Below are 23,426 nucleotides of genomic sequence, written 5' to 3'. Positions count from 1 at the left end.
GTACGTCTAGTATCCGTTATCTTTATGTACTATATGCCAACGGGCAGCATCCTAGCGTGCTCACTTGGCCCACGTGTGCCCGTACCCCCCTGAATTCCCCCTTCTGACCAGAATCAGCTTCTTTCCTGCAACCTAAGTTTGTTTTTGTTGGTAATTGTTGCCTTTTAACGAGAGTTTGCTATGATGTATCATAGAATTGATAATGATATTTGCACTTGAATTGTTATTGCTCATGTAAAGAAATGTCTGGATTTTGTATTGTCTTTTTAAATGAATGGAATTGGTGTTCTTATTTTCTTGTAGCTTGTTTGTTCATGAAATGCTCACTCACCGTTTTAGTCTAGAGATGATACACATAACATTATCAACTGTTTAAAAAAAAAAAAAAAAAAAAAAAAAAAAAAAAAAAAATTACTCACATGTGCATCTGGGGAGGCCAGGGGACCATTGGCCATCACGATCACACATAATGACTCCCGGGCCAGTCTATGTACAGAGGTGAATGAAACAAAGTTTGTACTTGTTACTGCCCAAAACACTTATCAAAATAAACATACTGTACTTCAGCTTCATTTCAAACATATTTTAATGTCTGCATAATGAGTTAACAAGTTTTATCAGCAAGTAAGAAAATATAAATTAGTGCATAATTCCAAGTGAATTTTTAGAATTTCTTTTAAGCAGGAAGACTGTAGATTAGAGCCATTTCCATCCCAACGGCTGACTGCTGGTGAACGGTTAAATCAGGTTGGCTTGAATATTGTAGTTTCAAGTTTAAGCTTCCATTTTACTGCCTCCAGTAGCTGTGAGATGACCGATCATCTGAAACAGGTGATAAATCATTTTCAAAGTGCTGTACAATAATATTAGTACTCATATGCAAAAAAAAAAAAAAAAAAAAAAAAAAAACACTCACATGTGCATCTGGGGAGGCCAGGGGACCATTGGCCATCACGATCACACATAATGACTCCCGGGCCAGTCACGGTGTAACCCCGGGAACACAGGACTGAAATGGCGTCCCTGTAATGATACAGGATCCGAGCTCCTCTCCAGAAGCCATTGGGGATATTTGGAGACAGACAGGTTATGTCTGTGAGGAAACAGAACAGTTTTAATTTAATGTCAAAGGGAAATAGAGTTGTATATAAAAAATACGAAGTGCTATGTCACTTCTAGTATCAGAACCTTCGCATTTAGAAGGAAGAGCACTCCATTTCCCGTGCTCGGTACACCAAATCTCATTTGGTCCGTTAAGGGTTCCTGTATGACACTGATAGCGAACAGTGCTCCCATATGTGTAGTATTCCCTACGGCCCATCATATCTGCATTCAGCACTTCTGGAGGCTCTCCACAGTCCACAGCTGGAAGAGATGGAAAAGTGTTGGTACAGCTAAAGAGTAAAAAGGGAAAAAAATAATTAAATAAATAATTCCATCATAGTTCACTGCACCTTCACAGATAGCAAGGCGTCCATCCCAGCCATCACTCATGCAGTTTCTGGTTGCCCGTCCCACAAGCTGATAGCTGATTTAAGAAAAAATAATAAAGTGTGTGAAGTCACATTGTCACCAATGGAGAATGTTAAATGGAAAATAAGAGTATGTAAGAAAGCCGTACAGTGTTAATTTCCTTACCCTTCATCACAGACAGCTGTAGCAGTGTCGCCGAAGTCAACTCCAGTGTATGTATACTGTCCATTAGTAATCTCTCCTGCAGAGCCACATGACTTTCCTTTTGGAGGATGAAAAGAAGAACTAGAGTTTAAAAGAGGTCTTTATGACCTTGTAAAATGTTTTATTTTTGGCTCTTATTTTTATTTATATATGCAGTGCATCAAATGTGACAACACAGTAAACTGTCAGCTGGAATAAGTAAATCAGACCTCAAAAAGAAATTAATTCACATAAATATGCACTGCATTGTGTGCAGTGTCATGGATCTTGTCGCAGTAATGTTCAAGCCTTGTCCTTAAGTTAATTTAAAATAAATAATGACTGCATGGAAGATAGCAAACATTCAAACACCAATATAACTACAGTGATTTGGAAATCATTAGCAATAGTGAAAAGTACTGAAATCATCCTTTAAAGAAAGATGCAACTTCAGCCACAAGGACTGTTGGCAACCAAAATAAAAATCAGTATGAAAACATTTATTACAGAACTTAGACACAAGATCTTTTTGTTTATAGCCTTAAGCTATAAAACAAGATTTGACTGAATGAAGTTCTTACGTTCACATTTTAGCACCAGCCGTGTCCACTGTCCATCAACACACATGCGAAACCTGCTGCCGCCTGCTGGTTCGTATCCAACGTCACACACGTAATGCACTCGGTCACCAGAAGCAAAAGAGGTCTTTGTGACGTACTTGTCAGCAAGGTTGGCGTTTGAGTTCCTGGTGGTGACTGGCACACCACATTCACCTGCTGAAGATTGTCCAGAGGAGAAGTGTCAAGTTTATAAACAAACTTTATACTGCTTACTTTTAATAAACTCAGACACTAACTCACTTGGTTTAACAGGTAACCGAGTTGTAGGTGAAGGTTGAGGTAAAGGCAGGCACTGAGGAAGTTGAGGCTGCCACTGGCCGCTAGAACCGCAGATGATCTGCTCAGCTCCATCCAGCTGGAAACCCTGAATGCAGCTGACAGTCACAACGTCGCCCACCTGGTATACAGAAACCTCTCCAAGGCTGCTCACAGAGTTGGCCACTTCAGGGGCGGGGCAGGTGGCCTCGCCCTCTGAACAGATCAAAATGCAACATTTCTGTTTACAGGCAACTCTTGACACACTAATACACACCTTTATACTGAAATGTTTGTGCAACTTAGTCTCATGAAATATGCTTAAATTAATTAAGGGATTAAATTAAGTGACCTCATTCTGCATAAGATTCAGGCAATTATTAGTCAGCCTTTAACACCGCCCACTTGAGATCAACCCTTAAGGTACAGCAACCACAGTTTGTAAAGACTACAGACAGGTTTCAGATGAAACTTTAATATAGTGTTGCTCACTTTCACAAGACGGAAAGTCACCAGTCCAGCCAGACTTCTTGCAGATCATGTAGTTGAGTCCTTTCAGTGTGTATCTGTCAGAGAGATAAGTATGAGTATACCGTAGCACTAAAAATAGTGAAAGACAAATAAAAAGGTATATTTTGACTTACCCCTCCTTGCATACAGCGTACACTTTCTCCCCAATGTATGAATTCCCTTCATACTCAAAGTCTCCATTAGGCAGTTCCCCAGCATTGCCGCATGATCGCTCTGTTATTTAAAAAAAAAAAAAAGAAGAAAAAAAAAAAAGCCAATCAGAACAGGAATCAAGGCTGAAATGTGATTTGCTGGATGGAAACAGACGTCTTTATTTCAAGTGAAGTTGCAAAACAGCTCAGACTCAGTAATCTGCTGAGAAGCTGAGAGAGTTTTGCCAGAAGGATCAGGAGGAAGTTTTTAAAAATGAAGATGTCATGAGACTGAAATGTGGAGTGCAACTTTGAGCCTAAGTAACTTATACTTCTGCTGGAAGGCCACCCATGACAGCAAACATCTGGTCTGATGTTAAGTCTTCTTGACACTAGAGATACAGCTGAGTCTGAGCCCTCATTAGTCACAAGAGCTCAGATTGTTTCATCCCATGATACGTTGAAGTGTTTATTTCGAATATGCAAACCAAAATAAAAATAAGGCAAAACATTTAACCATAGAAATACATATTCGAAAAGAAATAACTTAAACTCGCACCTCTTCTCTTTAAAGACAATACCAAGCCTCCTTGCAACTTGTTTAGATATACCTGATACTTCAATAAAATATACTTTGACTTTGTATTTAAAAAAATAAAAACCCTAAACATTTAATACATTAGTCTGTGTTGGAATCTACAGAGATCAGCTGTATAGAAGTATTTTCAAAACAGGTGTAGCAGTTATGCAAGCCAAATTAGAGCAGGTGTATAATAATAAGGTTTCTGGAAGAGTTTAAAACAAAAAAAACAAAAAAAAAAAGCAGCTTGAAACATCTTCATTTATTATTTAGTGAACACAGCTCATGTGGCACAGCATTGGATTCCACCACATGTCCACTAGGAGGCCTCAAACTGCGCTTATCTCAGTAAACACATCTTTAAAAAGGATTAAACATTGAAGAGTCTCTTTACACTTGTATTTGTGAAATCTGTGTCAAAAACTTACTCTCGCATTTCAGAGTCAGTCTGCTCCATTGTCCATCAGTACACTGCACAGCTCCGAAGCCTTTGGATGGAGAGAAGTCCTCGAAGCACTTATAATAAACCTTCTTTCCGTTGTTGAAGGTCTGCCTGCTGGCGTATTTCTTTTGCAGCGTGGCGTGCGGGTATTCAGGCGGTGCAGAGCATTTCTTTGATACACGAGCTTTTATTTGGAAAAATCCATCAAGCACCAGTTAAAACATCAAAACAATCACAATCTGCGAAATGTGTATTTTTATTTTTTTCATTTAATTTACCTGAAGCCAGCAAGGTACAAGATAAAACCAGAATACTCCATCCAACGTTCACCATGTTTGTCGTCTGCTCGTCTCTGCGCGTAAACAAATCCTCAAAGGCTGATTACAAAGTGGCAACAGGAGGATCAGATGAAGAAATTTATAGAGGAGGGGTGGAACAGACTGGATGGAATGACACTATCACAGACATGGGGGGTAGAACAGGGTATTTATTACGAGATCTATCAAGGAGAACCCAGAATTATATATATTTTAAAACGAACTTCAAAATAGAGGTAACAATCACATTCTTATGAAGTTTGAAGAAGCTTTTTGAAACTTCTTCCAAGATCCAACAGAAGGGAAAAACATTTCCAACAAAAGTCCTGAAAGAACTCATAGAGAGGGGGAATCTAATTTTAGATCAGATTTTAACCCTGTTGTGGACCTCAAATATAAGAATGTTGATCAAAAGACTTTTCTTAATTTGGCTCTATGTTTTAACCCAGTCTAATGAATAAAACTTTGTTCATTTAATTTATATAAAATCAGGAGATATCTTCTGATTATCTTAATATTTTAATGATATTATCTATAGTAGACAATGAAAGATAACCGATCTTTGCAATTTTACATTAGAAACACTTTTTTCTTAAATTGTTATACTCCTATTTGTAATAGAGTAATCTTTCATAGAGTGGTGAATCCCTCGTTTCAACAAAAACTGAACATTGAATTACATGTGTTAAACGTGTTTATTTGTACTTGTACTCATACTTGAAGTTTTAAGAGGCAGTCGACCTGCCTGGTCTTTTTTTCTGGGTATTTTTATTCACAATGCACATTTTGGTTGGATTTCCTGTGCAGCCCCAACCAGAACTTTCCCTGGATGATTTGAGTCACTGTGACTGTGAATGTACATGTCAACAGCAATGTGGAAGTGGTTTAAATTACATAAAACAATATGACAATATATAAAAAAAAAAAACTAAAAAAAACACATTTATTACAGGTTCTGCATTTTCTTTTATGTTAGCAGCTGAATAAATAGAACCTTTGAATTATGGACATATTACATTTTAAGCTGCTTCATCTGTGGTTTCCAACCTGGAATAGATAAATCTGACTTTTAACATACGCTCTAAAAACTTTTCATATAAATAATCTTAGATGGGCCCTAACCAGCTCCTTCAGCAACAGACTGCTACTCCCACCATGTAAGAAGTAGCATTTACAACAGGTCCTTCATTCCTTTCCAAGTTCACAAGTAAATCAATGTAATGTCCATCTCTTGCCAAGCATTGATTTACTTTCTCTATGTGTTTCAGGAGGTAAAAGTCATCTCGTTACAGTCTCTCTGCCTCTGACACATGGGTGGAGATGTTACGACTCCTCACACTCATTATGTCGCAGTACTGTCTGACAATATTAAACCTAAATGTCAGACCTCACTGACCCAAACCTTCAAGGCCTGATGGACATGTGGATACACCTGGACTGTTACATGTAAATGGAATCCAACGATGTAATGTCATAAAATGTGACAAGTTCTACATTTAATAGTAGTTTTTCTTGAAAAACACTTTAGTGTACAACCTTTTTTTTTTGTTTGTTTAATATCTGTGATCAGTGTGGAAATTAGTCAGAGCATTTTCTCTGAATCCGCTTATTCAAGATTTCAGACGTCAAAGCAACTTTCAGATTAAATTCTCTGAATTACAGCTGATTATTTGACACTTTCCTCCACCATTTCCCTGATGACTCACTCTGCAGCTTGTACATCACGTTCAAGCTTGTTACATAATTTTAAATATTCAGTGAACAGAAATAATAAGTCCTTTTTCAAAACTTAGCATGCCACACAGAGCTTTGTGGGTATGTGTATTTAGAGTATAGATATGTATACATACAGTATACACAGAGAAGTCAGAAGTGACTCAGTGATCATGTTTGTAACAAAACTCAAAAGTTTGATTCTGACAAGCTGATAGCATCTTATCATCATTACGAACAGAAAGCACAGAGGAAAGAGCTGCATATAACAAACAGATAATTTGCATCTGGGACAATTTACTTTAACCAAACAGATCTGAGAACACTGTATCTTACTCTAAACACCTCATTTACAAATCTATATGTGGCTTTGGAAGATGTGTGGAATACACACTTAAGAGTTCACTCAGGTGAATTTAAAGTGAGCTCCGGTGATGTCATTGTCACCTGCTCGCTACGGGCATGAAGTCTAAAAAACAGGAAATCACACACACACACACACACACACACACACACACACACACAAAGAGTCCACCATGTTGAACCTCCATATTTCTACAGTAGCCCAGAAGGGACAAACTAAACAGTGGTCTTTTCATGTTTTTTGTGTGTTTCTCAACAACAAGACGGTTGCAATCTGCAGCTACACCACTAGATACCACTAAATCCTACACACTGGACCTTTAAGGTGAAACATACATTTGCATATCATATACAGTATATGCTAAAATATTTTTACATAATCTTGATTACTATTGTCACAGCATTGTAGTCCTTTAAATAAAGGCACTTTTTTTTTAAAACAAATTATTTATACCAGCCATTAAAATCAAAGTCATGAGAATGATGAAAAACTACGTAGCTCTTGTGCATGCGTATCTTTGTTCAGATGTACAGTGATTCGCCTTTCCTTATAAACAAACAAAAAATCCTGGTCAGATTCAATACAATAACACTCATATTAAAACAAAATATCCACTGCTGTTGCACACTTGAGCAGCGCTTGAAATATTTGCATCACTTTTGTGGAGTTCAAATCAGATCCATGTTAGATAATCACAGTAGGCAGCTGTTTGAGTAGAAGGCAAAAAGTGACTGCTGCACTTCTTATAGGGCTAGACGAAACATTTACTTTTTCTACAGCTTGTGTCTGCCCGCTGTGAGCTAAGCGGCACTTTAATAGGCTTTAAATCATCCTTCAAAATAAAATGACTACTACGTCTACATCTCAGACAACCTGAGAAAGGCGATAGATAACCTGGGAATGTTTAAAAAGGTAACTTTAAGAGAGCACATGGGTTCAGACAAAGGCTATGCATGGCGTCCTTCAAGAGAGGCAAAGTCTTAAACTTAAATTGAAGGCATGATCTTCCAATGAGGTATACAATTTACAATCAATATGTTCTACATAACATATAATAATACAGCATCATATGACTGTAGACTACAGTTTGTGGAGTGTGCCTGGAGCTAATGGATGGGTTTTCTTTACTTACAGATCTTTTTACAACAGATATCTGGGGTGTAACACAGCCTAGATATGAAGGCTATTGTGCAAAGGCATTGAGATCATGTATGTATGTATGTATGTATGTATGTGCACACACTAAATACTAAAGAGATAACACACCGGGCTAAACAGAAATGCTGTGTAATACAGTGCTTGTGAATGTATTTGTACTGGCTGAAGCTGGTTTGGATTTTACTGCTGGTCCTCAGAACTGGTGATACATCCATGTGGAGGAACGCCTGGGATAAGGGTCAAAACAAAGGAGTGAGACATGTGAGGTGGAGATTGCAGATGTTAAATATGATCGATAACAGGAAAAAGCTGAAAATACCTCTTCAACTCTCACAGTCCTGCGTGTCTGCAGCAGTGAAACCGTTAATCGTGTCCTGCAGGATGCAAAAGGAAGGTAGAGAATGTAGGCAGCGTTAAGGAAAACACCAGACCAGAAAAGGAATGAGGCATTTGTTTTGACTGGCTCTGACTGAACATGAGCTACTTGGGAATATTAAAATCTGAGGTCACCACTCCCTTTCTAGTACAGTGAATTTAATAAAAGGTCACTTTGTGGGCAACAACACAGTCCCAAAAAAAAAAGCACTGGAAAACATCATGCTTTCACGTCTAAGATGCTTATGAAGGGAACTTTTGTTTGTTGTAAACAGCTATATACCGTAGATAAAGCTACTTCACTGGGGTTTTGTACCAGGATCTCTGGAGTAACACAGTGGAAATTGCAGAACTCTTTAGTTTTCCTATATTTATAGGTCTTGGCACACATTTAATCAACATTAAACATTAAATTTTTCTGACGCATATATGTTGACTAACTAGCTAATTTGTCGACTAAAAGGCTTTAGCAACTGGGGGGGGGGGGGGGGGAGGGCGGGGGGGGGGGGGGGGGGGGACTAAAAACTTTCTATAAAGCTTTATATTTCACTCAATGTTTATTATTCAACTAGAAAAATCATTTATTATTCTGAGCTCTGTATCAATAATTTGTATTTTATTAATTTGGCCCTTGAATATTACTTTCACAAACCTTTACAAACATAGCTATCACAATTGTTGTCAGACAATATCATCTTCATTTTTTCCAAACCATCCATCCAACCATTTTTTCCTCCATTCAAAAAGATCTTTAAACCTTTATTATATATATATAGTACCACTCACAGCACTGACCTCACTTTGCAGCAGCTCTGCCCCCTCGGATGCCTCAGAGAACAGCATACTGGGTAAAGTGGGTGCATGGGAAATGCGGACATGCAGAGAGTTATCCACGCTGTAAAGACGAGGTCGTTTTATCTGGTCTTGGCTTGACAGAGGGGTGAAGCTGTTTCGACGGTGGAAACCCGGTGGCACGGTATCTGCTTTGACTTTATTCTGGTCAGTAAAGAAGAAGAAGTTGGACTGATTAACACATGTTTTTTCAATGTTACATTAATTAGAATTTCATTAACATATCAGACCATAACTGTGTTCTGAGGCAAAGAAAGAAAAACAACTGCTGAGACAAACAGCCATAAATATAAAGGCCATTGTTATATTACTGTCAGCAAACCTTAATGTTTCTCACCCCATTTAACAAGATGTTCCTCACTAAATGTGGCAATGTGGTAACACCCACGCTGTCTAGTTTTCAACATCCTACTTCGATTTCTAACAAGGGAACAGATGTGAACCTGTCAGACATATTAAACTGACAATAAGACAAAAAGGTGTGCGTCATTCCCCACTAACTTTCATTCCTTGTATTAAAGTTGTTTAAAGACTTTTCGGTGTCAGCTCATTGAAGAGTCATTCCCTGTATTTGTGTCACATTCTGCTCACTTTAGGAAATGACTAGCACGTCTTGAGTCTTTAGACCATAAATATAGAAGTGAACGTGAGCGATTGTCATTTTTCCACAAGCCACATATCTTCTAAAAATAAGTTATCCATTTACCACCATTGGCTAAGATTTTAATGCTTCTTCTTCTTCTATTGTAGAAAACTTTGGCTGTACGAATCTTTGGCTAGCCCACAAGGTAACAGTGTATTTGAGTTAAAATGCTTATTGTATGCTACCTGCCTAGCACCAAACACCAGACAACAAACATAATAATAATTGTATTTTCCTGTTTTATGATACAATGTAATTTTATCTCGGGGAAGTCTCTTTTATGAGCACAATAAACAATAAATAAATCATTGACGGACAGAGAAGATAGATATATTGATGTGAAAACAGGTAATTGGGAAAAGTTCAACATTTAGGGAACTTCCTTTGCCCACAATGTTACTGTTTTGGTTTATTCTGACTTGTTTTCATCTGGGTTGTTTCAGCTAAAAAGCTGAAAACAAAGGCTCTGACAGTAACACGCACAGTAAGTGAAACATATTGTTCCTTTTACTGGCAGACATATCAGATAGATATATTGATGTAAAAACAGGTAATTGGGAAAAGTTTAACATTTAGGGAACTTCCTTTGCTTCCTTGCCAAGAGTCAAATGAGAAGGTAGATTTTTATATCCGTCTGTTAAATATTAAGCTAGATTCAACAACTTGGTAGCTTAGCTTAGCATAAAGAAACAGCAAGCTTGACTCTGCCTGAAGGTCATAAAATCTAACACTCTCTAATTACCAGGTTATACAGTCTCCTAGGTTATGGAATTTTCTATCCTTAGGTTACACAGGTCACGTGTGGGCCTTGAGTCCTCAGCAGTATTAGTTGTTTGGCTTTGGTTGAGAACAGTAGGTACCAGTCTATCTCAACACTGTGGTGACCAGGGTCGAAGAGACCTATTGCTGCCTTCATAGTCATAATAGATAGCTTGACACTGACGTTCCAATCTGTGTAAACAGACATCTGTGTCTCCAGATTAGAATGTGTTGACAATAACACCTTTCTTGGTAAAAAGCTTTCTCTTTGTCTTATTTGGGGTGTATAGTATTTGTGGTGTTATCTTGGGGTTTAAAGTCTATCCACCAGGATGAGTTGGGCAGAATGTGAGACTGACTCAGGCACTTCTGATGAACTTTGAGAGTGTCTCTAATTCTCCTTGTCCAAGTGTCAATACACATTACAGCATAAGACATCAGAGGCTCCTGAACACTTTCTTCCCTCCTGACCTCACCATTGACCTTTGACTTCAGCAATTTCTCCACAACATCCATCCAACCAACATCTTGATCTGATACACAATGTAGAAGATAGCACCTTTTGATTCAACTCACCCATTTTTCACGTGAGCAAAAGTATTAGAACAGATAGACTTAAAGTAGATTAAAGTGAATAAAACCTAATATTTAGTTGCAAATCATCTCAGACAACAAAACACACCTGTCAGTCACACCAATACTTTTGCTCACATGAAAAATGGGTGGCTTCAAACAAAAGGAGCTATCTTCTACATTGAATATCAAATCAAGATGTAAATACCTGAAAATAAAAGCTGTTGATCTTTTGTCTCATATTCATCTTTTGATGTCAAACCCAAATGTTTTCAGTCTACAGCAAAAATAAAGGAATTCGCCTCACTGTTCCGATACTTTTGGAGGGGACTGTATCTTCTATGTTTAATGTAGCTTTAAATGGGGGCTCGCATATCATTAGATGTGCTAAGAGGGTTTTATTATATTCAGAGAGCCAGGTGAACTGTTTGCCTGTTTTCAGTCAGAAAATAAACCATTTCATTTCACTGGTGGAGACGGTAACGCTTCAATCTTGTAATATGTAATCTCTGTATGGCCCACAATGTTAGGGTTTTGGTTTATTCTGACTGTTTTCATCTGGGTTATTTCAGATGCAGCTAAAAAGCTGAAAACAAAGGCTCTGACAGTAACATGTACAAGAAGTGAAATGTATTGTTCCTTTTACTGGTAGACATATCAGATAGATATATTAATGTGAAAACGGGTAACTGGGAAAAGTTCAACATTTAGGGAACTTCCTTTGCTTCCTTGCCGAGAGTCAAATGAGAAGACAGATCTCATAACTGTCTTGTTAAATAGCTTAGCGTAAAGACTGGAAACAGTGTAAAACAGTCTCTGTCTTAAGATCACAAAATCTGCCTACCGACACCGCTAACACTCTCTAAGTAACAGGTTATATCTTGCATGTTTGATGTAGGGTGTCGCTTCATATTTAATAGTAGGTTATCAGAGTTGCACCTTCCAATCTAACTCTCAGCAAGAGGTTTCCCACAATATTAAGCAATTTCTTTCTGTCTCTTTTGTATGTGTGGCCACATCCACGATTTAGAAAACTTAAAATATGAACACATTCTAACTTCTGACAAAAAAAATGCATATGCATATTTGTCTTTGAGTTTTATTCGTGAGCCTACACTGACTTTTATGTGCTGGTACTTGGATATCTGGCACCTGAAGACTGAAAAAGCAGTGAGTAATTTTGGTTTGAATTTTTTCAAAAATAGCTGTGGTCATGACTGTAAGGGATCCTTCAGGCTGCCGTGACACAACTACTGGCAGAGGACGCAAACCAGACACAAAAAAGTAAAAAAAAAAAAAAAGATCAGAAACTTACTAATGGTCTGTCCCTGTGAGTGTTGACAGCCTCCACCTTCAAGTCAAACATGTCAACTTTGCAACCTGGTAGAAGAAGACAGGGGAAAAGTACATCACCACCCAGCAAAGGGAAAAAGTTAGCTTCTGTTGATTTAAACAGTGAAGTGACTTACCATAAGCCACAGGGGTCAGTTTTAGGACAGTGTGCAGGGGACACTTTAAGTACGGTAGATCATCTGCCAATGAGAAAAAGCCTTTTTTGTGCTGTGGTTATAGCCAGTAATGTTTGTGTTTCTTACAAAATTGGAGTTTCATTTTCATGTTTGTGAAGGCATGTTTTATCGCTGTGGACAGCTGTGAAGCTCATGTAGTGCTTGCAGTGTTAAGACATGTCCCATAGAGAGATGTAGTGGGATAAAATGCTAGTCAGAGCTGCACCCACACTGGTGGTTTAGACTTTAAACAGATACTGCAGCAGTAACCACTTCCTCTGCTGCCTGACAAAAGCCTTCTTTTACCCGTACCTAATTATGGATTTGTTTTTGAGAGGCATTTTCCACTCTCACCGCCCAGCGATCATCACCCTGAACAAACAGCCACTAGACTAGCTAGTATAGCAGACGATGGCTGCACAGCTTCCACTATTCATGCAGGACATACTGTAGCAATCAGGGCACACACGACCCGGCATTACACATACATCTAATATCTATGCCTGCGTTTTATAAAGGGGAACCCTGTGAATGATTCACCCTGGGATTATCAGTTAGCTTGCAAAACCTCCAAAGAAGTCTTTGATTCATAGCTGGAAAGCTGACAGCAACACACTGGAGGCCAGATTGGAGGAGGACACCCCAGAGAAGCTTGTCTATTAGATGCAAGAAGGTCAAGCGTCACTTTTGTTGTTGGGACTAATTCATCATAAGTTAAACTGTGAGTTTTGTATTGAGCGCTGTGTAATAATCTGAAGAGGACTTGAAATTCTCGTGCTTCTACTTGTCTGCTGGTGCATTACCTGGTTGTTAAACGGCTATGTAATGAAAGACTTGAGTCCTTTTGTAGGGTTGAACTTCAGGTTACATAACTATGTACTTTACTTGTTATTATTTTCTACTCTGGCTGGCACCCCTGGCTCGTAGTCACGCCACTACTGTAGCCTACATCACCATTTGGCGTCACATCATGGCTTCAGGATTAATCTGCTGATTATCAGCCTTTAAAAATCCTCTCCAGTCGCTGAGTGTAATTATTTGTTTGTTGCCTTATCAAAAGGAAAAATTCTGTTACTTTGTGACAGACAATACATTTATTTTTCTCCACTTGATTCATTTATTCTATTTAAACTCAAGCACATTATTTAATATGTACAATGAGGTCCACTTCTGTTCTATCACTTTTTTAGAGACTAAAACAAAACTGGACTTTCTGTGCAGCACTTGCGTCAAATATTATTCTAAATCTTATCTGGGTACTGACACCATTGCAAACCCAGAGAGCATGACAACAACAGATGGGAGAGAACATTTCAAGGCCACAGAAACACCTAAAGATTGTGGTGTTGCGTGTCATATTTTAAACACAGGGACAAAAAAACAGAGCCCTTAGGCCTGTTTTGTAATCAAGAAATGGTTTGCAAATTGCTTCTCGGCACACACCCACTCGAGCTGCACTTTGTCAGTAGTTTACTGTGCATCTGGTAACTGCGGCGGAGCAGTTTATAAGCAGAAGATTTCTCATCTCATTAAGATTTTAACTTGATATATTGGTCTTCAGGTGGAATTGAATGTGTCTCCAGTGTGTCTTCAACAGCTCCCTCAGAAGTGTTTAGTTTAGCTGCAACTTGACGCTTTTTCTCATCACTCAGGGGAACAATACGGCTTCGAATTGCTTCACTAAGCTGTTTTGTTAAAGAACTCTTAAATAAGTGTCCCTTGGCTAAAATTATCATATAAGTTTTATGAAAAAAATAGCTGTTAGTGGTACAATAATTATGTCTTAATAGAGCAAGACACTGTCTAGGCTTCTATCATGTTTGTGCTCTACCTGCGCTCTTGTCCAGGAAATATGCTAGCAAGCAGCGCATGACGGCCTGATGACAGATGACCAGCACGTTGCCCTGTCGCTCCAGCTCCATGATAACTGGCTCCAGCCGCTGAACCAGGTCCTGGTAGGACTACAGAGAGAGAAAAAGGTTCAGAGGAGATCATTTTTCTCAGACTGCTGAATCAATCAGCAATACACAAAGGGTCAAACATCACTTTACCTCTCCTCCAGGGTAGCGGTAATGGTACTTGTCCTGGTCCCTCATGGCAAACTCCTCTGGGTATGTTTCCTCAATCAACTTATAAGTCATCTCTTCACACACTCCCTGAAACACAGAGCAATTAAAGCATTTCAAATTTGTAATACTCCCTCACTGAGACCGTCTGTCTCCTCTGCGCAGTGTCTTGAGGACGTACAGCATCTATTTCATTAAGGATCTTCCACTGCTCGTAGGGAACTCCCAGCTCCTCCGCTGTCTGAATCGTGCGTCTCAGCTGGCTGGTCCAAACTTTCAGGTCTGACAGACGATGCTCTTCCACAAAAACCTTCAGTGCTGCTGCAAACTGACAAGAAGAATGTATGAAAGAGACTTTAGATCTGACACTTTGACAGAGAACAGAAGTTACACAGTGGATTAAATGAAGTCATTCTTCTCCTTAACGGCCCTTTAAACTGGATTTAAGACATTTTGGCAGACATTTGTTAGTTAGATGAGAAAACTGCTACTAGCTGTTTCCTTACATTTTCTGTAGCTTCACATTTAAAAAGGACAGATATGAGAGCAGTATCAAATACGGTGTATTTCCCAAAATGTCAAACTACAGTCAGGTCCATAAATATTGGGACATCAACACAATTCTAATATTTTTGACTCTATACACCACCACAATAGATTTGAAATAAAACGAACAAGATGTGCTTTAACTGCAGACTTTCAGCTTTCATTTGAGGGTATTTACATCCAAATCAGGTGAACAGTGTAGGAATTACTTTTTAAAGGGACCAAAAGTAATGGGACAAATTAACAATCATAAATCCAACTTTCACTTTTTAATACTTGGTTGCAAATCCTTTGCAGTCAATTACAGCCTGAAGTCTGGAACTCATACTGTAGACATCACCAGACGCTGGGTTTTATCCCTGGTGATGCTCTGCCAGGCCTCTACTGCAACTGTCTTCAGTTCCTGCTTGTTCTTGGGGCATGTTCCCTTCAGTTTTGTCTTTAGCAAGTGAAATGCATGCTCAATCGGATTCAGGTCAGGTGATTGACTTGGACATTGCATAACATTCCACTTCTTTGCCTTAAAAACTCTTTGGTTGCTTTTGCAGTATGCTACAGGTCATTGTCCATCTGCACTGTGAAGTGCCGTCCAATGAGTTCTGAAGCATTTGGCTGAATATGAGCAGATAATATTGCCTGAAACACTTCAGAATTCATCCTGCTGCTTTTGTCAGCAGTCACATCATCAATCAATACAAGAGAACCAGTTCCATTGGCAGCCATACATGCCCACGCCATGACACTACCACCACCATGCTTCACTGATGAGGTGGTATGCTTTGGATCATGAGCAGCCTTTCCTTCTCCATACTCTTCTCTTCCCATCACTCTGGTACAAGTTGATTTTTGTCTCATCTGTCCATAAGATGTTGTTCCAGAACTGTGAAGGCTTTTTTTAGATGTTGTTTGGCAAACTCTTATCTGGCCTTCCTGTTTTTGAGGCTCACCAATGGTTTACATCTTGTGGTGAACCCTCTGTATTCACTCTGGTGAAGTCTTCTCTTGATTGTTGACTTTGACACACATACACCTACCTTCTGGAGAGTGTTCTTGATCTGGCCAACTGTTGTGAAGTTTTCTTCACCAGGGAAAGAATTCTTCGGTCATCCACCACAGTTGTTTCCCGTGGTCTTCCGGGTCTTTTGGTGTTGCTGAGCTCACCGGTGCATTCTCTCTTTTTAAGAATGTTCCAAACAGTTGATTTGGCTACACCTTATGTTTTTGCTATCTCTCTAATGGGTTTGTTTTGATTTTTCAGCCTAATGATGGCTTGCTTCACTGATAGTGACAGCTCTTTAGATCTCATATTGAGAGTTGACAGCAACAGATTCCAAATGCAAATAGCACACTTGAAATGAACTCTTGAACACCTTTTTATCTGCTTCTTGTAAATGGGATAATGAGAGAATAACACACACCTGGCCATGAAACAGCTGAGCAGCCTATTGTCCCATTACTTTTGGTCCCTTAAAAAGTGGGAGGCTCATATACAAACTGTTGTAATTCCTACACCGTTCACCTGATTTGGATGTAAATACCCTCAAATTAAAGCTGAAAGTCTGCAGTTAAAGCACATTTTGTTTGTTTTATTTCAAATCCATTGTGGTGGTGTATAGAGCCAAAAAGATTAGAGTTGTGTCGATGTCCCAATATTTATGGACCTAACTGTATAAGAGTGAGCTGATTTGTTAAAGCACCTGTCTCCCTCTCTTTGACAGTTCAGAGTCCCCTCCGATGCGTGCCTCCTCATTGTGTTGGCTCTCTCCGTGCCGGCAGAGGTAGATGGAGTGGGAGTGTACGTGGATGTTCATGAGGTAGTACACGATTTTACTTTGGATGTAGTCCTGCACCCTGTTGACCAAGAAACGACGGCCGACATTGATGACCTGGATGAAGGAGAGGTTCCTGTGGCGGAAGAAAAAAAACAGAAAATGAGTCAATCGTGGAATCATAACTGAAAGTCGACTCAAGGGTAGGGATATCTTGTACTTTGAGTGTAGTCTAAATATCCAGATATTTCATCCGGCACACACACATCAACAACTGTTCTTCCTCTCTACAAACAAATGAAGTTTATGGTCCTGTTCTCATTTAGGTTAGCTTAGAAATAGAAATACAATGGGCTCTTCTGCAAATATTATCAGTTAATTAATAAAGAAATCAAACAAATCACCCTGTTGAGCCAGTTGGCAGAAGATTTTTAAAAAACTCTCTGATTCAGCGGTTTTCCTGAAACTACATGACCTCAATTCCTGATTATAATATTTTTGGATTTCCCGTATATCAGCTCCACAAATCAAATTACAACATTAAATGACCGCCTGTAATATTAACAACAATGGGCTGCTGTCTCCACCTTCTGGACAGTTTCTGTACGTACATGTTATGACTAACACAATGCTGATAAACTACAAGAACAACGCCGCCAGATCATTTTGACTTTGGCTGAAGTGTGAGACAATGTCAAAGCAAAAAAAAAAGAAATGAAACAAGCAGCGTCCTCGATAAAACAAACTCTTACTTGTCGTGTTCGTCCGGATCTAAAGGTTGGTACGTCACTTTATAACACTCTATTCTCTTCAGGAAATCCTCCATGACACTTTCTCTGTCCCTCTCAGGGTAATCTGGGCTGGACACCTTCACATCCTTTGTGAAAGAGACATTTGTAGAGATGACGTCTAACAACTCCAGGACAAAAATACTGCTTGTAGTTTTAAAGCTTAGCGACATCAAATCATAATTTACCAGGATATTTGTAGCGATGACATCTGGATCGTCACATATTGATTCTACAAAAAACACCTAACAGAAGAAATTAATCATTATAGATTCATAATCCATGTGAAAATATAATAATAAAAGATTCAATTATCAATATATGTCTGACCTTGTATGCATTATCCTTTGCAAAATTAAGGATGAGTTCCCGCCTCTCTCTGGTGGTGTTGGTGGCATCAAAAACCTGACAGACAATGCAAGATATTAAGACCAAATTTCATTACAATTAATATTAATTAACAGCAAGATTAAAACAGATCAAGTTTTGTGTGTCCTTACAGCGATCTGGCCTCCCTCCTCATTCAGATAGGCCTTGACATCCTCCAGTGCCACCAAGGCACACTGTCTGCAGAAACATAATCAGAATATTGATCAGCAACTCAAAGCAGTTAGCTATTAAATGCATCTTGGAGACAATACAATGTATTTGTTAAACAAACACTGCAGAGTCAAAAGAGGCATTTGCATGGTTAGCCTACATGAAAAGTCACCTGAGGAGATTAATATATAGAAGACCTCTCTGACTCACTTTCTAATTTTCATTGCTTCTTTATTGTCATGTCTGAAGAAGTCATAGGACTTGTATGACTGCACTGCTTCTCTTCTGTACACTCCAAGGTTAAATACTGCAGGGAAGAAAGCCAAGAGTAAAACATTCAAAGTATTAGAGTATGTGGGCTGTTGAGGAAGATTACCTTCATCTCAGCTAAATCTGCCAAACCAGTTCTCCCGGTTCTGAGCTCCATTTACATAGCAACGGACGCACACAACTACAAACAGAGCTGTTAGATCAGGTGCGGTGACATAAATAGAAGGATATTAACACATGTAGCCTTAAGCACTAGATTTTCAGTAACGTGGTATCTCTGAACGTGATTACAGTCTTCATAAAAGCACAATTTGGCAGTGGATCATGGCACCAACATGCTCTACACGTCATGAAACATCATAAAAATACCTGAATCCAAACTTAACCTGGTCCTTGACGGTTTCATTTTTTTGTGGACAAACATCACGACGTGTGCATGAAACTCAAACATGCACTGCTTCTGTACTGACCCTTAGTTGGCACTCCAATCCAGTTGAGGTAGCGTGTCAGCTTCTTGGACATGTAGGTTTTCCCCCTGGCAGGCAGTCCGATCATCACGATCACGGTTGGAGAATATGTCATGTAGGAGGCCCAAGCTGCAGTTTGCACACACAAACAATCAGAGATATTTCAGCATACAAAAACAATTTATGACTTACATCCCTTTCACATAAGGCGTTTTAACAGTTGCCCTCACTTTGATTTTAACCCCCCCCCCCAAAATGTCACATTTGGAATCAAAGGGCAGATTTGCATACTGTAAACACAAAGCAAGGAGAGGGAACATTGTGCAATAATCCAATGTCACCCCTGCAGGGTGCGTCTACCAGCTGGTTTAACTTTTAGTTTGACATTTCTGTCATGTCATTGTCCTCTCCTGACAGCTCGTTAATGTTTTTCAAAGTCCTGCTGCATAGCAACTATGTTTATTAATCCGGTGAGTGTAACCTTGCTTGGGACATCAAATTGAAAAAAGAGAAATGCTCTGCTTTTTTTTTTTTGTGTCAACGAAAAGGACCTCCTCAGCTCAGGGGAAGCAAATATGTCAAAAACAAAGAGCTGGCAGGACCAGACTTGACCCAAGAATCTACAAACAGATGTCTGAAAGTTTAAGATTACAGCAGGCGGGAGTATTTTTATGTTCAAGACATATTCAGACATTCCAGATTAAGATTCTTAAAAGTCAAGCTCAGTCACATTTGTACTAAACTGAACGTTGACCTTGCTCATTGCAGTGTTACTTCAGAGGAATGTGTTGTAGTACCTGCTTATGCAAATACACCCACACGTTGTATATAAGCTAGGGGTGCGTCAACATCAGTCAGTGCCTGCTGAAACCTTATCACCTTTCTTTACTCCTGGCCAACAGACAGCGCTGTGTTACTGCGTTATAAGTAACGTCATAGTTAAAGTACACAGAGTTCACCTGCTCAGAAGAAGTTAGTGCGTCATGTAATGAGTCACCTTCAGGGCCTCGAATATGAAGTACAAACCACTCACAGCACTTCTTCTCATTGGCCCTGATGTCTGTCCTTTTGGACTCTGCTGCTGGTGCTGAGCCGTCTGAAGCGGCTGCAGGTTTTTGTTGTCTGGCAGCCATGACCGGTTCTGATCTGTGTGATCCTCGTTGTCCTGTCTCTGCTGGCGTGGAGGTGGCTAGCTTTGGTCACTGGTAAGATGAAGTCAGCATCTCTCTGTGTGGAGGACAAGACTTCATCATCATCAGTCATGTGCATTGTGGATAGGATGAGAGAGAGATAAATGTATTACAGCAGTTTATAAGGTCACTATGAACTCACCATTGCTTTATTTATTAATCTATTATTCAATTATGATACAACAGCTTCTCATTTGTTTTAGGGATGCAGAAACTATTATTTCCATTACCTAATAATCTGCTGATTATTTTATAGCTTCCTCGATGCACGATGCAAAAGAATAGGGGGAAACTTTTCCTACCATAATTTCCAAAAACACCTCATGCATGTTAAAAATGTCTTGTGCATAACCCAGATATTCAGTGTAACATCACAGATGAAGAGCTCTACTTTTAGTGCTGCTTTCCAATTACACCCTACTACAGGTGATGCTCGGCCACCAGGAGACATGCCACAAATACTCTGTATAATTAGGTCAAAGCTGCAAAGAAATATTAAAGATTGTACAGAGTTAAATACTGCAGGTCTGTCTGTTTCACTCTTGGCCTGCGGAGTTCATCACTTCAGCTCTCACAGGGAACAAGTGTCGTTATAGGTGAAAACACAAATGTTATAAACTCACCACAAACCAGCAAGTGTCTGCAGATGTTCGCCTTTCTGTTGTTTGTTACGATGCTGCCATCAGTTGGCTCTACCCGTCGCCAGAGACGACGACTACGACGACTTCTTCTTCTTCTTCTTCTTCTTCTTCTTCTTCTTCTTCTTCTTCTTCTACTTCTTCTTCTTCTTCTTCTTCTCCTGTCTTACGTTTCAGCTCCGCCTCTCTGCCCGGTGTCTGCTCAGTTAACCACCTCTCCAGAGCTACCGGTTGTGCTTTTCAAATTAAGATCCGTTAAGGATAGCAATGAAGTATGAAAGCAAAAGTTAAAATCCACTTTTTTTTAGGGTTACATTTTGTGTGAGTGTGTCCATTCCTCCTCCTCCTCTTCTCTGGGTGTGGTTTCTCTGTTTGCATGTGTTTTCTATTATGTTACTTTGGATTAAAGTATTTATGCCACTGCAGCCAGGTGCTCATTCTCTTCTCTGCTCTTTCTCCGGCTTTGCCCTGGGCTCCTCTTTCCCCAGTCAGGGTTGGTTTGCTTTGGTTTGGTTTGCTTTGGTTTAGTTTGATGCTTTAGGTTGTCCTTTGCTTTTATTTCACACGATCAACACTTGCACACTCACACTTCTCACTCATGCACACGCTACACCACTGATATCACTGCTTCTACACACTCCATAACTCCAAATCCTTTATGATTGTTTAATGTGGTCTAATTTAGTTTAATTGGATTTAATAAAGAATGGTTTAAACAAATGAACATGGTGTGGACTCCCTTTTTGCCATGACTCTCAGAGCTAGGTCATGACAGAGACAGCTGCTGTTCTTTTATCCGGTTCCTCTTATCCTGAACCTCTGTGGGATCAGTGTTGAGTGGGACAAACTGGTTGGGATCATCAATCTTGACCATGACGTCTAACAACTCCAGGACAAAAATACTGCTTGTAGTTTTAAAGCTTAGCGACATCAAATCATCATTTACCAGGATATTTGTAGCGATGACATCTGGATAGTCACATATTGATTCTACAAAAAACACCCAACAGAAGAAATTAATCATTATAGATTCATAATTTATGTGAAAATATAATAATTAGAGCTTTGGCAGAGAGTTTGCGCCTCTCTCTGGTGGTCTTGGTGGCATCAAAAACCTGACAGACAATGCAGGATATTAAGACCAAATTTCATTACAATTAATATTAATTAACAGCAAGGTTAAAACAGATCAAGTTTTGTGTGTCCTTACAGCGATCTGGCCTCCCTCCTCATTCAGATAGGCCTTGACATCCTCTAGTCTAGTGCCACCAAGGCACACTATCTGCAGTGCAGTGTTTTTTTTTGTTGTTGTTTTTTTTTAATAAACTGTAAGAATTGAAATCGTTTACTTCATTAAAAGTAGCAATAATGGCACACAAAAATCTAAGTAAAAGTAATGCATGCAAAATTTTATTAGCAAAAGTAATAAGTAGTAGGTAGTAGCAAGTAAAAGTATTAGCATTCAGGATGTTATACTTATCTAATTTTACAGTTTTAAAGATGAAGCCAATTTTTTTTTACAAATTTTATATGGTGTTACATCATATTTTATAAGCTCATTCTATGGTAATCCAAAAGATAACGAGTGAAAAAGGACAATATTACCCAGAAATGTAGTAAAGAAGCAGTATAAAGTAGTATAAAACGGAAATACTAACTCAAATTTTTAACTAAGTAAATATACTTTGCTACATTCTACCACTGTTTATAATATATTTTGCGCCTGTGTAGGAGATACTAAATGCTTTATAACACACTGTTCATGTTTTGGTCATTAATTATTAAACACGGTGACAGTTTTGTTGCACTTCTATACTGTGTATGCAGTTATGGATGCTTTATGATTTTTTTAACAAATACACAAAACATTACAAATATATAAATAATAATATTAATTATTTAGGAATTATTTCAAATTATTTAACTACATTAAATGTGTGTTAACTGTTTATAACGTATATTTGACTGCAAATAAGTGTCAATGTCTATATGTTTATAAGTTAGCAGTATAAGTAATAAAAAACCTGACAATCATCAGTGATCAACTCATGGTTTGGCTGTTTAAAGATAGAGCTCAAATCCCATTGTTCAGGTCAAAATCTTCTAACTATCACAACAGAGACGTGGACCCTAGTCAATCCAAAATTAATTGATAACTACAAAGCCAACAACTAAATTTAAGTCACAGTTTTTATTTTTGACTGACTGAGAAACACCCCCATTACTCCTTGACCCTGGCTGATTGCATCATATTTTAAACAATTATATGATTTTATTTTGAAGGCAAGTCTTGTTTCGCTAACTTGACGCATGTGTTCTTTGTTTGTCATTCATCATGAAGCCTGTGGGAGGCGCTGTGTGTCAGTGTCAGTGACGCAGGGAGGCGTCCGTGACAGCAGCATCCTACTGTATGTTCATTAAAGGAGAATGCGACTAAATTTAGAGAGGACGTGTTATATTAGTCACACAGTGCTGCAGTCAGTGTGTTGAAGCATTGTCAAGTGGAGAAAAGGAGTTATCACTTTATACAGACAGGAAGGTCTCACAGGTATATTCCAAGTTTAACCATCACTGCATTATGAGTCATGCACTCACTCACACATACAGTGTCGCATCTTTACTAAATCAATTGCCACTGCCTATTTTGCCCTGGTAGACAGCCAATATTACAGCGT

The 23,426-nt window shown here is 38.9% G+C and overlaps 2 protein-coding genes across 5 annotated transcripts; both read right to left on the bottom strand.

The window, feature by feature from the left end:
- Positions 1–562: 562 nt before the first annotated feature.
- On the bottom strand, positions 563–4,802 carry LOC104930682 (complement factor H-like). The gene is made up of 11 exons (XM_010745546.3): positions 4,494–4,802; positions 4,202–4,399; positions 3,176–3,275; positions 3,024–3,097; positions 2,517–2,747; positions 2,238–2,432; positions 1,639–1,735; positions 1,455–1,528; positions 1,189–1,365; positions 917–1,093; positions 563–822 (listed from the first exon to the last, which is right to left on the bottom strand). The coding sequence occupies exons 1-11, from the start codon at positions 4,546–4,548 to the stop codon at positions 788–790; spliced, it is 1,413 nt and encodes a 470-aa protein (XP_010743848.3). The 5' UTR covers positions 4,549–4,802; the 3' UTR covers positions 563–787.
- Positions 4,803–6,883: 2,081 nt separating this feature from the next.
- Positions 6,884–21,712, bottom strand: LOC104930683 (6-phosphofructo-2-kinase/fructose-2,6-bisphosphatase 2). Of its 4 annotated transcripts, none has more exons than XM_027277300.1 (17): positions 20,737–20,945; positions 19,957–20,167; positions 18,927–19,052; positions 18,397–18,493; positions 18,147–18,213; positions 17,977–18,051; positions 17,835–17,891; positions 17,611–17,735; positions 16,787–16,994; positions 14,725–14,871; positions 14,529–14,633; positions 14,309–14,438; positions 12,439–12,501; positions 12,285–12,349; positions 8,929–9,138; positions 8,087–8,141; positions 6,886–7,994 (listed from the first exon to the last, which is right to left on the bottom strand). In XM_027277300.1, the coding sequence occupies exons 2-16, from the start codon at positions 20,054–20,056 to the stop codon at positions 8,091–8,093; spliced, it is 1,626 nt and encodes a 541-aa protein (XP_027133101.1). In that variant the 5' UTR covers positions 20,057–20,167; positions 20,737–20,945; the 3' UTR covers positions 6,886–7,994; positions 8,087–8,090. The 4 variants fall into 4 exon arrangements, with proteins under 4 accessions (XP_027133103.1, XP_027133101.1, XP_027133100.1 ...); XM_027277299.1 differs by having other exon boundaries at positions 6,887–7,994; positions 19,957–20,150; positions 20,737–20,939; XM_027277301.1 differs by having other exon boundaries at positions 6,887–7,994; positions 8,938–9,138; positions 19,957–20,150; positions 20,737–20,938.
- Positions 21,713–23,426: the final 1,714 nt, after the last annotated feature.

Source organism: Larimichthys crocea, unplaced genomic scaffold (genome assembly GCF_000972845.2).
Source record: "Larimichthys crocea isolate SSNF unplaced genomic scaffold, L_crocea_2.0 scaffold97, whole genome shotgun sequence".
Taxonomy (NCBI): domain Eukaryota; kingdom Metazoa; phylum Chordata; class Actinopteri; family Sciaenidae; genus Larimichthys; species Larimichthys crocea.
This window is presented reverse-complemented; position numbering and strand designations above follow the sequence as displayed.